General features: G+C 40.1%; 1 protein-coding gene across 1 annotated transcript in view; it reads left to right on the top strand.

The window, feature by feature from the left end:
• The window catches only part of epb41a (erythrocyte membrane protein band 4.1a), a 116,325-nt gene that overhangs the window by 77,129 nt on the left and 23,782 nt on the right, over nt 1-15,414 (top strand). Inside the window, exons 15-16 of the mRNA XM_056298962.1 lie at nt 6,999-7,127; nt 7,232-7,333. Of these exons, the coding sequence (XP_056154937.1) occupies nt 6,999-7,127; nt 7,232-7,333 (231 nt within the window). The remainder of the gene's footprint in view (nt 1-6,998; nt 7,128-7,231; nt 7,334-15,414) is intronic.

Raw genomic sequence — 15,414 nt, 5'->3', positions numbered from 1 at the left:
GTGTTAATGTTGCAGATGAATTTTAGTGTTAATGTTGCAGATGAATATTATGAATATTAGTGTTAATGTTGCAGATGAATTTTAGGAATAGTAGTGTTAATGTTGCAGATGAATACTAGTGTTAATGTTGCAGATGAATTTTAGGAATAGTAGTGTTAATGTTGCAGATGAATATTATGAATAGTAGTGTTAATGTTGCAGATGAATATTATGAATACTAGTGTTAATGTTGCAGATGAATATTAGTGTTAATGTTGCAGATGAATAGTAGTGTTAATGTTACAGATGAATAGTAGTGTTAATGTTGCAGATGAATTTTAGTGTTAATGTTGCAGATGAATATTGTGAATATTAGTGTTAATGTTGCAGATGAATATTATGAATAGTAGTGTTTATGTTGCAGATGAATATTATGAATACTAGTGTTAATGTTGCAGATGAATATTAGTGTTAATGTTGCAGATGAATATTATGAATATTACTGTTAATGTTGCAGATGAATAGTAGTGTTAATGTTACAGATGAATAGTAGTGTTAATGTTGCAGATGAATTTTAGTGTTAATGTTGCAGATGAATATTATGAATATTAGTGTTAATGTTGCAGATGAATATTATGAATAGTAGTGTTAATGTTGCAGATGAATTTTAGTGTTAATGTTGCAGATGAATACTATGAATATTAGTGTTAATGTTGCAGATGAATATTATGAATAGTAGTGTTAATGTTGCAGATGAATATTATGAATACTAGTGTTAATGTTGCAGATGAATATTAGTGTTAATGTTGCAGATGAATATTAGGAATATTAGTGTTAATGTTGCAGATGAATTTTAGTGTTAATGTTGCAGATGAATTTTAGTGTTAATGTTGCAGATGAATATTATGAATATTAGTGTTAATGTTGCAGATGAATTTTAGGAATAGTAGTGTTAATGTTGCAGATGAATACTAGTGTTAATGTTGCAGATGAATTTTAGGAATAGTAGTGTTAATGTTGCAGATGAATATTATGAATAGTAGTGTTAATGTTGCAGATGAATATTATGAATACTAGTGTTAATGTTGCAGATGAATATTAGTGTTAATGTTGCAGATGAATATTAGTGTTAATGTTGCAGATGAATATTATGAATAGTAGTGTTAATGTTGCAGATGAATATTATGAATACTAGTGTTAATGTTGCAGATGAATATTAGTGTTAATGTTGCAGATGAATATTATGAATAGTAGTGTTAATGTTGCAGATGAATATTATGAATACTAGTGTTAATGTTGCAGATGAATATTATGAATATTAGTGTTAATGTTGCAGGTGAATATTAGTGTTAATGTTGCAGATGAATATTAGTGTTAATGTTGCAGATGAATATTATGAATATTAGTTTTAATGTTGCAGATGAATAGTAGTGTTAATGCTGCAGATGAATGTTATGAATATTAGTGTTAATGTTGCAGATGAATATTATGAATATTATTGTTAATGTTGCAGATGAATGTTATGAATATTAGTGTTAATGTTGCAGATGAATAGTAGTGTTAATGTTACAGATGAATAGTAGTGTTAATGTTGCAGATGAATATTATGAATACTAGTGTTAATGTTGCAGATGAATTTTAGGAATAGTAGTGTTAATGTTGCAGATGAATATTATGAATACTAGTGTTAATGTTGCAGATGAATTTTAGGAATAGTAGTGTTAATGTTGCAGATGAATATTATGAATAGTAGTGTTAATGTTGCAGATGAATATTATGAATACTAGTGTTAATGTTGCAGATGAATATTAGTGTTAATGTTGCAGATGAATATTAGTGTTAATGTTGCAGATGAATATTATGAATAGTAGTGTTAATGTTGCAGATGAATATTATGAATACTAGTGTTAATGTTGCAGATGAATATTAGTGTTAATGTTGCAGATGAATATTATGAATAGTAGTGTTAATGTTGCAGATGAATATTATGAATACTAGTGTTAATGTTGCAGATGAATATTAGTGTTAATGTTGCAGATGAATATTAGTGTTAATGTTGCAGATGAATATTATGAATAGTAGTGTTAATGTTGCAGATGAATATTATGAATACTAGTGTTAATGTTGCAGATGAATTTTAGTGTTAATGTTGCAGATGAATATTATGAATAGTAGTGTTAATGTTGCAGATGAATATTATGAATACTAGTGTTAATGTTGCAGAAGAATATTATGAATATTAGTGTTAATGTTGCAGGTGAATATTAGTGTTAATGTTGCAGATGAATATTAGTGTTAATGTTGCAGATGAATATTATGAATGTTAGTTTTAATGTTGCAGATGAATAGTAGTGTTAATGCTGCAGATGAATGTTATGAATATTAGTGTTAATGTTGCAGATGAATATTATGAATATTATTGTTAATGTTGCAGATGAATATTAGTGTTAATGTTGCAGATGAATGTTATGAATATTAGTGTTAATGTTGCAGATGAATAGTAGTGTTAATGTTACAGATGAATACTAGTGTTAATGTTGCAGATGAATATTATGAATAGTAGTGTTAATGTTGCAGATGAATATTATGAATACTAGTGTTAATGTTGCAGATTAATATTATGAATACTAGTGTTAATGTTGCAGATGAATTTTAGGAATAGTAGTGTTAATGTTGCAGATGAATAGTAGTGTTAATGTTACAGATGAATAGTAGTGTTAATGTTGCAGATGAATTTTAGTGTTAATGTTGCAGATGAATATTATGAATATTAGTGTTAATGTTGCAGATGAATATTATGAATAGTAGTGTTAATGTTGCAGATGAATATTATGAATACTAGTGTTAATGTTGCAGATGAATATTAGTGTTAATGTTGCAGATGAATATTAGGAATATTAGTGTTAATGTTGCAGATGAATTTTAGTGTTAATGTTGCAGATGAATTTTAGTGTTAATGTTGCAGATGAATATTATGAATATTAGTGTTAATGTTGCAAAAGAATTTTAGGAATAGTAGTGTTAATGTTGCAGATGAATACTAGTGTTAATGTTGCAGATGAATTTTAGGAATAGTAGTGTTAATGTTGCAGATGAATATTATGAATAGTAGTGTTAATGTTGCAGATGAATATTATGAATACTAGTGTTAATGTTGCAGATGAATATTAGTGTTAATGTTGCTGATGAATATTAGTGTTAATGTTGCAGATGAATATTATGAATAGTAGTGTTAATGTTGCAGATGAATATTATGAATACTAGTGTTAATGTTGCAGAGGAATATTAGTGTTAATGTTGCAGATGAATATTATGAATAGTAGTGTTAATGTTGCAGATGAATATTATGAATATTAGTGTTAATGTTGCAGGTGAATATTAGTGTTAATGTTGCAGATGAATATTAGTGTTAATGTTGCAGATGAATATTAATGTTAATGTTGCAGATGAATGTTATGAATATTAGTTTTAATGTTGCAGATGAATAGTAGTGTTAATGTTACAGATGAATAGTAGTGTTAATGTTGCAGATGAATATTATGAATACTAGTGTTAATGTTGCAGATGAATTTTAGGAATAGTAGTGTTAATGTTGCAGATGAATATTATGAATACTAGTGTTAATGTTGCAGATGAATTTTAGGAATAGTAGTGTTAATGTTGCAGATGAATATTATGAATAGTAGTGTTAATGTTGCAGATGAATATTATGAATACTAGTGTTAATGTTGCAGATGAATATTAGTGTTAATGTTGCAGATGAATATTAGTGTTAATGTTGCAGATGAATATTATGAATAGTAGTGTTAATGTTGCAGATGAATATTATGAATACTAGTGTTAATGTTGCAGATGAATATTAGTGTTAATGTTGCAGATGAATATTATGAATAGTAGTGTTAATGTTGCAGATGAATATTATGAATACTAGTGTTAATGTTGCAGTTGAATATTATGAATATTAGTGTTAATGTTGCAGGTGAATATTAGTGTTAATGTTGCAGATGAATATTAGTGTTAATGTTGCAGATGAATATTATGAATATTAATTTTAATGTTGCAGATGAATAGTAGTGTTAATGCTGCAGATGAATGTTATGAATATTAGTGTTAATGTTGCAGATGAATATTATGAATATTATTGTTAATGTTGCAGATGAATATTAGTGTTAATGTTGCAGATGAATGTTATGAATATTAGTGTTAATGTTGCAGATGAATAGTAGTGTTAATGTTACAGATGAATACTAGTGTTAATGTTGCAGATGAATATTATGAATAATAGTGTTAATGTTGCAGATGAATATTATGAATACTAGTGTTAATGTTGCAGATGAATTTTAGGAATAGTAGTGTTAATGTTGCAGATGAATATTATGAATAGTAGTGTTAATGTTGCAGATGAATATTATGAATACTAGTGTTAATGTTGCAGAGGAATATTAGTGTTAATGTTGCAGAGGAATATTAGTGTTAATGTTGCAGATGAATATTATGAATAGTAGTGTTAATGTTGCAGATGAATATTATGAATAGTAGTGTTAATGTTGCAGATGAATATTACGAATACTAGTGTTAATGTTGCAGATGAATATTATGAATATTAGTGTTAATGTTGCAGGTGAATATTAGTGTTAATGTTGCAGATGAATATTAGTGTTAATGTTGCAGATGAATATTATGAATATTAGTGTTAATGTTGCAGATGAATATTATGAATACTAGTGTTAATGTTGCAGATGAATTTTAGTGTTAATGTTGCAGATGAATATTATGAATATTAGTGTTAATGTTGCAGATGAATATTATGAATTTTAGTGTTAATGTTGCAGATGAATATTATGAATATTAGTGTTAATGTTGCAGATGAATATTATGAATACTAGTGTTAATGTTGCAGATGAATTTTAGTGTTAATGTTGCAGATGAATCTTATGAATAGTAGTGTTAATGTTGCAGATGAATATTATGAATATTAGTGTTAATGTTGCAGATGAATATTATGAATACTAGTGTTAATGTTGCAGATGAATTTTAGTGTTAATGTTGCAGATGAATATTATGAGTATTAGTGTTAATGTTGCAGATGAATATTATGAATTTTAGTGTTAATGTTGCAGATGAATATTAGTGTTAATGTTGCAGATGAATTTTAGTGTTAATGTTGCAGATGAATATTATGAATAGTAGTGTTAATGTTGCAGATGAATATTATGAATATTAGTGTTAATGTTGCAGATGAATATTATGAATAGTAGTGTTAATGTTGCAGATGAATATTATGAATAGTAGTGTTAATGTTGCAGATGAATATTATGAATAGTAGTGTTAATGTTGCAGATGAATATTATGAATAGTAGTGTTAATGTTGCAGATGAATATTATGAATAGTAGTGTTAATGTTGCAGATGAATATTATGAATAGTAGTGTTAATGTTTCATCGTTCTTTGTCAGCTGTTTGGGAGAATCTGTGCAGAAGTATTGTGAACATCACACCAAGTAAACGAAAGCATGTCAGTTCTGCTGTGAGTTGTTAGTGTTGTAGTCTGTAAGGAAAAAGCTGTTGTCTGTCCTCTGATGTGACACCAAGACATGGTGGCACCTCACACGACGACATATCTCAATCACTCTGGTCAGTACTTTGTGTTTTTAAAGTACATACATTATGTGTACATATCAGTATGTGTTTTTAAAGTACATATCTTAATCACTCTGGTCAGTACTGTGTGTTTTTAAAGACACATTCTCTTGTTTTAACACTTCTGTGATGCTGAAGTAGAACACAAAAGGACACAAAAACAAAAATAAAAAATACATTCCAAACAAATGGAAGTTTTACTGGTAAATACACATTTGAACACTCAGGCTGGAAGTTGCAGTTGTTAGTTTGATTCTTACTACCCAGCTGAGGCAGCAGGGGACACTGCACGTTGTTAACTCAGACATGCAAGGTTGTGTTTTCATGGCGGCGGTCTCCGAGGGTCCTGAAATGACGTAGGGCCTTCTTCTATACGTCATTTGAGTTACTGCTATGATTTCAGGTTGTGATGTTGCTCAAGCAGGAGTACAGGGCGTGGTCTCAACGCATACCTTATTTTCTCCTACCCGCATTCCGCAAAGACCCGCCCTACTTTGCCTGTGATTGGCTAGGGTATTATTCAGGGTACGAATATCAAGATCAGAGGCAGAGTAGAAGGCAGTAGGATGTCCTCGCAGAATGTGGGTGCGAAAAAATAACATTTTACACACACACACACACACACACACACACACACACACACACACACACACACACACACACACACACACACACACAGACCTGCTAAATGTTAGGTGCATTGGTACGACCAATGAAAATGTTTAGTGGGCGTCCGGGTAGCATAGCATACCGACATGAGGATCGGCGGTTCGAATCCCCGTGTTACCTCCGGCTTGGCTGGGCGTCCCTACAGCCACAATTGGCCGTCTCTGCTGGGGGAAGCCGGATGTGGGTATGTGTCCTGGTCACTGCACTAGCACCTCCTCTGGTCGGTCGGGGCGCCTTTTCTGGGGGGGGGGTAAACTGGGGGGAGTAGCATGATCCTCCCACGTGCTATGCCCCCCTGGTGAAACTCCTCACTGTCAGGTAGGTGAAAAGACGCGGCTGGCGACTCCACATGTATCGGAGGAGGCATGCGGTAGTAGTCTGGGGTAATTGGCCAAGTACAATTGTGGAGGAAAAAAGGGGGAACCACCCTCCCAAAAAAAAGAAAAAGTTTAGTTGCACTTGACAGATGTTTGGTCACATCCTCCACCTTGTCCTTGATCTTAGGTTTCCATGTAACTGCAGAACCAGGAGGGTTGCTGTTCGGGTTGGATGCAGCTGTAGCGTGGTTGCTGAATGAATAACAGAGTGTAGCTGTAATATGTCAGTAGTGTTGTTCTGACAGAGGACTGACAGTCTGTAGCTCCATAAGAGGTTAAAAAAGGAGACAGAAACACTTGACGGTAAACTGTCTTCCTGATCCACTCCTCACAGTCTCCTGTGCTGAAGACCCAGACAATCACCATCTCGGACATCACCAACTCCCTGCGTGGTACTGTGGCCAACAAGGAGGTCCCCATCATGCACACAGAAACCAAGACCATCACATATGAGTCAGCGCAGGTGAGATGCATTCTGGGTACAACGCCACATGACATAATGGACAGTTTAACTGTGCCTGGTCTCAGAGGGTCTCATCTAACATGTAAAAGGTATCTGTCCCTCAGCCTGTTGACAGCCTGGCCGAGAGGGACTCAGGAGTGCTGCTGAGTGCCCAGACCATCACCTCAGAGACCGTGAGCACCACCACCACCACACAAATCACCAAGGTTTGTGTGTCATTTTACTCCTATCAACTCGCGAATAGGTTAGCTGAACACCAGCCGACATTAAACCAGAACGACCGGGATTTCACTCCTACCTAAAACCACCATGGGTGGTCAAAATGATCGCCGGTTTTTAAACTCCATATTGTGTCAAGATAAATACCCAGCTGAGATATTAATGCATTACATATGTTAGTGTGTCTGTTATGAAACTAACTGACACCAAAATTAACATTTCAACAACTTTAATACTATTTTTAAACAATTTAAAAATGGCCGCTGTCCAATGCCTGTGTATCCTAACACTCTAGTGGAGAGTCTGACACCACATGGTGGTACTGTAGGTCCTAAAAGTCTAGTGGAGAGTCTGACGCCACATGGTGGTACTGTAGGTCCTAACACTCTAGTGGAGAGGCTGACGCCACATGGTGGTACTGTAGGTCCTAACACTCCAGTGGAGAGTCTGACGCCACATTGTGGTACTGTAGGTCCTAACACTCCAGTGGAGAGTCTATTACCACATGGTGGTACTGTAGGTCCTAACACTCCAGTGGAGAGTCTATTGCCACATGGTGGTACTGTAGGTCCTAACACTCTAGTGGAGAGTCTGACGCCACATGGTGGTACTGTAGGTCCTAAAAGTCTAGTGGAGAGTCTGACGCCACATGGTGGTACTGTAGGTCCTAATACTCTAGTGGATAGGCTGCTGCCACATGGTGGTACTGTAGGTCCTAACAGTCTAGTGGAGAGTCTGACACCACATGGTGGTACTGTAGGTCCTAACACTCTAGTGGAGAGTCTGACGCCACATGGTGGTACTGTAGGTCCTAACACTCTAGTGGAGAGTCTGACGCCACATTGTGGTACTGTAGGTCCTAACAGTCTAGTGGAGAGTCTGACGCCACATGATGGTACTGTAGGTCCTAACACTCTAGTGGAGAGTCTGACGCCACATGGTGGTACTGTAGGTCCTAACAGTCTAGTGGAGAGTCTGACGCCACATGGTGGTACTGTAGGTCCTAAAAGTCTAGTGGAGAGTCTGACGCCACATGGTGGTACTGTAGGTCCTAATACTCTAGTGGATAGGCTGCTGCCACATGGTGGTACTGTAGGTCCTAACACTCTAGTGGAGAGTCTGACACCACATGGTGGTACTGTAGGTCCTAACACTCTAGTGGAGAGTCTGACGCCACATGGTGGTACTGTAGGTCCTAACACTCTAGTGGAGAGTCTGACGCCACATTGTGGTACTGTAGGTCCTAACAGTCTAGTGGAGAGTCTGACGCCACATGGTGGTACTGTAGGTCCTAATACTCTAGTGGATAGGCTGCTGCCACATGGTGGTACTGTAGGTCCTAACACTCTAGTGGTGATGACTCTTCACCGTGTACACGTCCGCCTTCTCTTCAACACTGCAGATGATCTTCTGAAGGAGTCAGGACTGGCTCGTGACAAAGTTGAACTCAAGTAGCAGATGGAAAGCAGTTGCACGTGGTCACTTGAAAGTCAAGTTTACAGTTTAGACCAGGGGTGTCAAACTCCAGGCCTCGAGGGCCGCAGTGTCTGCAGGTATTTGTTGCAACCATGCACTACACCACCCGATTAAACTAGTTCCTTTCCCTCCTTGATCCAGAGGGTGAGCTAATTAGTTAAATCAGGTGGTGTAGTGCACGGTTGCAGCAAATACCTGCAGATACTGCGGCCCTCGAGGCCTGGAGTTTGACACCCCTGGTTTAGACTGACGAGAAAAGCATGCACATCCACCCAAACCAGGCTCAGTTTAGTCTGACAAAAGGAAAGCATGCAAATCCACCCCGAACCAGGCTCAGTTTAGTCTGACAAAAGAAAAGCATGCACATCCACCCCGAACCAGGTTCAGTTTAGTCTGACAAAAGAAAAGCATGCACATCCACCCAAACCAGGCTCAGTTTAGTCTGACAAAAGGAAAGCATGCAAATCCACCCCGAACCAGGCTCAGTTTAGTCTGACAAAAGAAAAGCATGCACATCCACCGCGAACCAGGTTCAGTTTAGTCTGACAAAAGAAAAGCATCCAAATCCACCCCGAACAAGGCTCAGTTTAGTCTGACAAAAGGAAAGCATGCACATTCACCCCGAACCAGGCTCAGTTTAGTCTGACACAAGAAAAGCATGCACATCCACCCCGAACCAGGCTCAGTTTAGTCTGACAAAAGGAAGGCATGCACATTCACCCCAAACCAGGCTCAGTTTAGTCTGACATAAGGAAAGCATGCACATCCACACCGAACCAGGCTAAGTTTAGTCTGACAAAAGAAAAGCATGCACATCCACATTGAACCAGTCTCAGTTTAGTCTGACAAAAGAAAAGCATGCACATTCACCCCGAACCAGGTTCAGTTTAGTCTGACAAAAGATAAGCATGCACATCCACTCCAAACCAGGCTCAGTTTAGTCTGACAAAAGAAAAGCATGCACATCCACGCCGAACCTGTCTCATTTTAGTCTGACACAAGAAAAGCATGCACATCCACCACGAACCAGGATCAGTTTAGTCTGACAAAAGAAAAGCATGCACATCCACTCCGAACAAGGTTGAGTTTAGTCTGACACAAGAAAAGCATGCACACCCACCCCGAGCCAGGCTCAGTTTAGTCTGACAAAAGAAAAGCATGCACATCCACACCGAACCAGGCTCAGTTTAGTCTGACACAAGCAAAGCATGCACATCCACCCCGAACCAGGATCAGTTTAGTCTGACACAAGAAAAGCATGCATATCCAACCCGAACCAAGCTCAGTTTAGTCTGACAAAAGAAAAGCATGCACATCCACCTTGAACCAGGTTCAGTTTAGTCTGACAGAAGAAAAGCATGCACATCCACCCCGAACCAGGCTCAGTTTAGTCTGACAAAAGGAAAGCATGCAAATCCACCCCGAACCAGGCTCAGTTTAGTCTGACAAAAGAAAAGCATGCACATCCACCCCGAACCAGGTTCAGTTTAGTCTGACAAAAGAAAAGCATGCAAATCCACCCCGAACAAGGCTCAGTTTAGTCTGACAAAAGGAAAGCATGCACATTCACCCCGAACCAGGCTCAGTTTAGTCTGACAAAAGGAAAGCATGCACATCCACCCTGGACCAGTTTCAGTTTAGCCTGACATAAGGAAAGCATGCACATCCACACCGAACCAGGCTCAGTTTAGTCTGACAAAAGAAAAGCATGCACATCCACATTGAACCAGTCTCAGTTTAGTCTGACAAAAGAAAAGCATGCACATTCACCCCGAACCAGGTTCAGTTTAGTCTGACAAAAGATAAGCATGCACATCCACTCCAAACCAGGCTCAGTTTAGTCTGACAAAAGAAAAGCATGCACATACACCCCGAACCAGGATCAGTTTAGTCTGACACAAGAAAAGCATGCACATCCACCACGAACCAGGATCAGTTTAGTCTGACAAAAGAAAAGCATGCACATACACCCTGGACCAGTTTCAGTTTAGCCTGACACAAGAAAAGCATGCACATCCACCCCCAACCAGGCTCAGTTGGAAGATGAGGAGCAAAAAGAGGAAGGACACTGACTCTGCACACTGGATGTCAAGTTCCAAGAATTGTCATGTCCAAAACACACCAGCTTCACTCCTACTCATTCATATCAGTATTATATCCCCACACCCATATTATATCCCCTCACCCATATTATACCCCCACACCGATATTATATCCCCACACCGATATTATATCCCCACACCCACATTATATCCCCCTACACCCATATTATATCCCCACACCCACATTATATCCCCCTACACCCATATTATATCCCCACACCCATATTATATCCCCACACCCATATTATATCCCCTCACCCATATTATACCCCCACACCGATATTATATCCCCACACCGATATTATATCCCCACACCCACATTATATCCCCCTACACCCATATTATATCCCCACACCCACATTATATCCCCCTACACCCATATTATATCCCCACACCCATATTATATCCCCACACCCATATTATATCCCCCTACACCCATATTATATCCCCACACCCATATTATACCCCCACACCCATATTATATCCCCACACCCATATTATATTCCCACACCCATATTACACCCCCACACCCATATTATATCCCCACACCCATATTATACCCCCACACCCATATTATATCCCCACACCCATATTATATCCCCACACCCACATTATATCCCCACACCCATATTATACCCCCACACCCTTGTTATATCCCCACACCCATAGCGGTATTTAACCTGTGTGTCTACTTGACATGCCATGATTGCCAAGTACAGTAATTATGGACTTGTGTGTTTTTTGGCCAAAAGGTGTCGGAGCAGTGCTAAAAATGGCACGTCTCATATATGACGCATGTTGGTTGGCTCGTTCCCATGTGTACTACAGATGGTACATGATGCCTCACAGCTCAGCTTCTGCACTATGACATTGTGGGAAAAAATATGTCCAAGGTCAAATTCTTCATTTGGACTGCCAGAAGTATGGAAGTTGTTATTGGACTTAATTAGTTGTAGCCCACAGAAGACAGTCCACAAGTGTATACCACGATCCACAAATATCTCACGATCCACAAACATAGTTGTTTTTATTTGTGTTGTGTAAAGTCATATCCACAAAAACACGGAGCGATTTGCAAATGTGTATAACTTAATTTGTATACATGTATTTTAATTACACATAAAAATGTTATAGGCTAAGGGGGGTTCGGGTCAGGTAGCACAGTGGTCTATTCTGTTGCCTACCAACACGAGGATCTCCGGTTCGAATCCCTGTGTTACCTCCATCCCTACAGACACAATTGGCCGTGTCTGTGGATGGGAAGCCGGATGTGGGTATGTGTTGTCCTTGTCGCTGCACTAGCGCCTCCTCTGGTCAGTCGGGGCACCTGTTCAGGGGGGAGGGGGACCTGAGGGGAATAGCGTGATCCTTCCATGCATTGCGTCCCCCTGGTGAAACTCCTCACTGTCAGGTGAAAAGAAGCGGCTGGTGTCTCCACATGTACCGGAGGAGGCATGTGGTAGTCTGCAGCCCTCCCCGGGTCAGCAGAGGGGGTGGAGCAGAGACCGGGACGGCTCGGAAGAGCGGGGTAATTGGCCGGGTACAATTGGGGAGAAAAAGGGGGAAATAAAATACAAAAAGCAAAAAAAAATCACTTGAAAATGTGCAGCAGGTCCGCGGTGGAGTAGCGGTCCAAGCATCGGCTTGGCGTCGATGCAGTTGCCCACTGGGTCCGGGGTTCGCGCCCTCGTCTCGTCAGATCCGACTATGGCCGGATTTGATGAAGCAGCAATAATTGGCAACGCTGTCTTGGGGAGGGGGGCGGAGTCGGCTTGTGTTCGTCACATGAATGCGTCTGTGTGTGTGTGTGTGTGTGTGTGTGTGTGTGTGTGTGTGTGTGTGTGTGTGTGTGTGAGTGTGTGTGTGTGGGAAAAGCAGTGGTTCAGCCTGGATTCGCCTTGTCACGGAAGTGGCGAGGCGAATCCTTCCAGACTGCCGGCCGGAGAGATGCAGCTGGCCAACGCGTGCAGTACGAGGGTGGGTGTTTGAACTAGAATAGGGAGCGATTGGCCACTAAATTGGGAGAAAATTGGAAAACTTAGAAGAAAATGTATAAAAAATAAAAGAGAATCTGCAGCAGGATGTAGTTGCGCTTGCAGCCGTGCGAGCATTACACAGAGCAAACGTCCAAGGCTATGGTTAGTATGTAGGGCGCCACGGTGGCCTCACAGCAAGAAGGTCCTGGGTTCGAGTCCCGGGGTAGTCCAACCTTGGGGGTCGTCCCGGGTCATCCTCTGTGTGGAGTTTGCATGTTCTCCCCGTGTCTGCGTGGGTTTCCTTCCAAAGACGTGAAGGTCAGGTCAGGTCAGGTCAGGTCACTCAGCCGTTAAGTTGTCACTAGGGGTGTGTGTGTGTGTGTGTGCGTGTGTGTGTGTGTCTGTCTCCCCCCCGCCTGCCGCCCAGTGACTGCTGGGATAGGCTCCAGTCTCCGGTAGTCTCGGGGCTAAGGTGAATATTAGGCTAATAAGCAACATTGAAGGTTACAGCCCTGCTAGCTTATCCACAAGTGACGCGCTGGTAAGAACGCCCATCAGGCACACCACACTGTGTGACGCAGGACATAAGGCCCCGCTTCTGGGGGAAATACCAAGCTTAGCGACTGCCCTTCCAGTCCACACCGTGTCGTTCCGTCAGCTCATGTGAGAGAATGTCGCCGCCGTGTGGTGTAGCTAGTAACTGCACCTCACCTATAGATTTTTATCTGAAGACCTGCTGCGGTACGAATTGGACAAAAATCTGCGAACAAATAGGAGGGAAGTCACAAATGTATGTGGCCCACAAACTGACAGATGTGCAAAACCCATTCCACATGTACAAATGGATCGCAAATGTGTAAACATCACTTTACATGTATTTCTGGTGGTGCCACTATTTACATTTGTCAAACCGATACATCTTATGTGAAATTAAAATACGTGTTTACAGAGTAAGGTATGCATATCTGCAGATCGCTTTGTATTTTTGTGGCTATGACTTTACACAACTTAAATAAAACAATACATGTTTGTGGGATATTTGTGGATCATGGTACACATTTGCGGATTGTCGTCTTTGGTTTACAGCTGTTGAAGTGCGATCAAACGTCCGTTCAGCAGAACACGCGCGAGTGGCAGCGCTGAGAAGTTGGAGGAAGTTGCTGGTATCACGTGGCTCTCTGTATTTACATTGTGGCGAATTCCGGAGGCGACCCCGTTAGACTCGTGCCCTCCTGTTTTACCCATCAGGCACTGCGTTCAGATAGCCAGTTGTTCGTAAATGTTTTGTAAGAGTTTTATGTGGTTTTATGCGGTTACGTGATTACTGTTTGGTTTGGTGTGGTGTAATTATAGTTGTCATTCTGTTGTGTTGTGTAACTTCGCTGCTGAACCCCTGATCAACATTGGCGTGCGGGTAGAGGACCAGCATGCATTGCGTCACGTCTCTCTTTAATTCCCGTCTGCGCGCGAGATCAATAAAGGAGCTGAAAAGTTAATGAAACAAGATAAAAGCAGGAGCCGATACGCTGAAGCGCGAGGACGCGATTCCCGGAGGGGGGAGGGGGGAGGGGGGGTAGTGTGACGTGCATGGATCAGTAGACCCGCGGGCCGCTGGCTGACGCGTGGAGCGGCCGGGGAAGCCTCCCGCGGTGCGGGCGATACGGGTTCGCGTCCCGCCTGCGGCAGTTCCTGTGGTTGCCTCCCGAATTCGCTACAATATTTATTTTGTAAATTCCTAGACGTCAACACGCAGAGTTAAGAAAAAAACATGTTAATTTTTACAAGTTCAACAGGTGTTTCTTTTTCCTTATTATGATTTAATCTAGTTCTCTTGTTATGGGAGGGGTCAACGCCCAATTTCTTGATGTAGGATGACGAATCTGATAAAATGTGTATACATAAGATGTAGGTTTGGTAGTATGGCTTTTGTATGACTCGTTTTTCAATGTGCTTTTTGCCGTGTACTTTATTGTATTGTTAATCGTTTCTGGACGTTTGTCACCCTGGCGGTTTGGATGGTTCACCGCCTGCCATCATACAGCTCGTCAGGAATCAGGAATCAGGACCACTTTATTTGTCATTTCACCTCATGTATTTGCACACATGAAGTAAAACGAAATGCTGTTTCCCCCAGCCCACAACAGCACAACATAGAAAAACACATCCAAAAACTACGAGAACACACATATCCACACTAACACACATATCCACACTAACACACATATCCACACTAACACACATATCCAAACTAACACACATATCAACACTAACACACATATCCAAACTAACACACATATCCACACTAACACACATATCCAAACTAACACACATATCCAAACTAACACACATATCCACACTAACACACATATCCACACTAACACACATATCCACACTAACACACATATCCAAACTAACACACATATCCAAACTAACACACATATCAACACTAACACACATATCCAAACTAACACACATATCCACACTAACACACATATCCAAACTAACACACATATC

This window comes from Lampris incognitus, chromosome 18, assembly GCF_029633865.1.
Source record: "Lampris incognitus isolate fLamInc1 chromosome 18, fLamInc1.hap2, whole genome shotgun sequence".
Lineage (NCBI taxonomy): Eukaryota > Metazoa > Chordata > Actinopteri > Lampriformes > Lampridae > Lampris > Lampris incognitus.
Note: the sequence above shows the minus strand (reverse complement) of the source record. Positions and strands in the feature narration are given on the sequence as shown.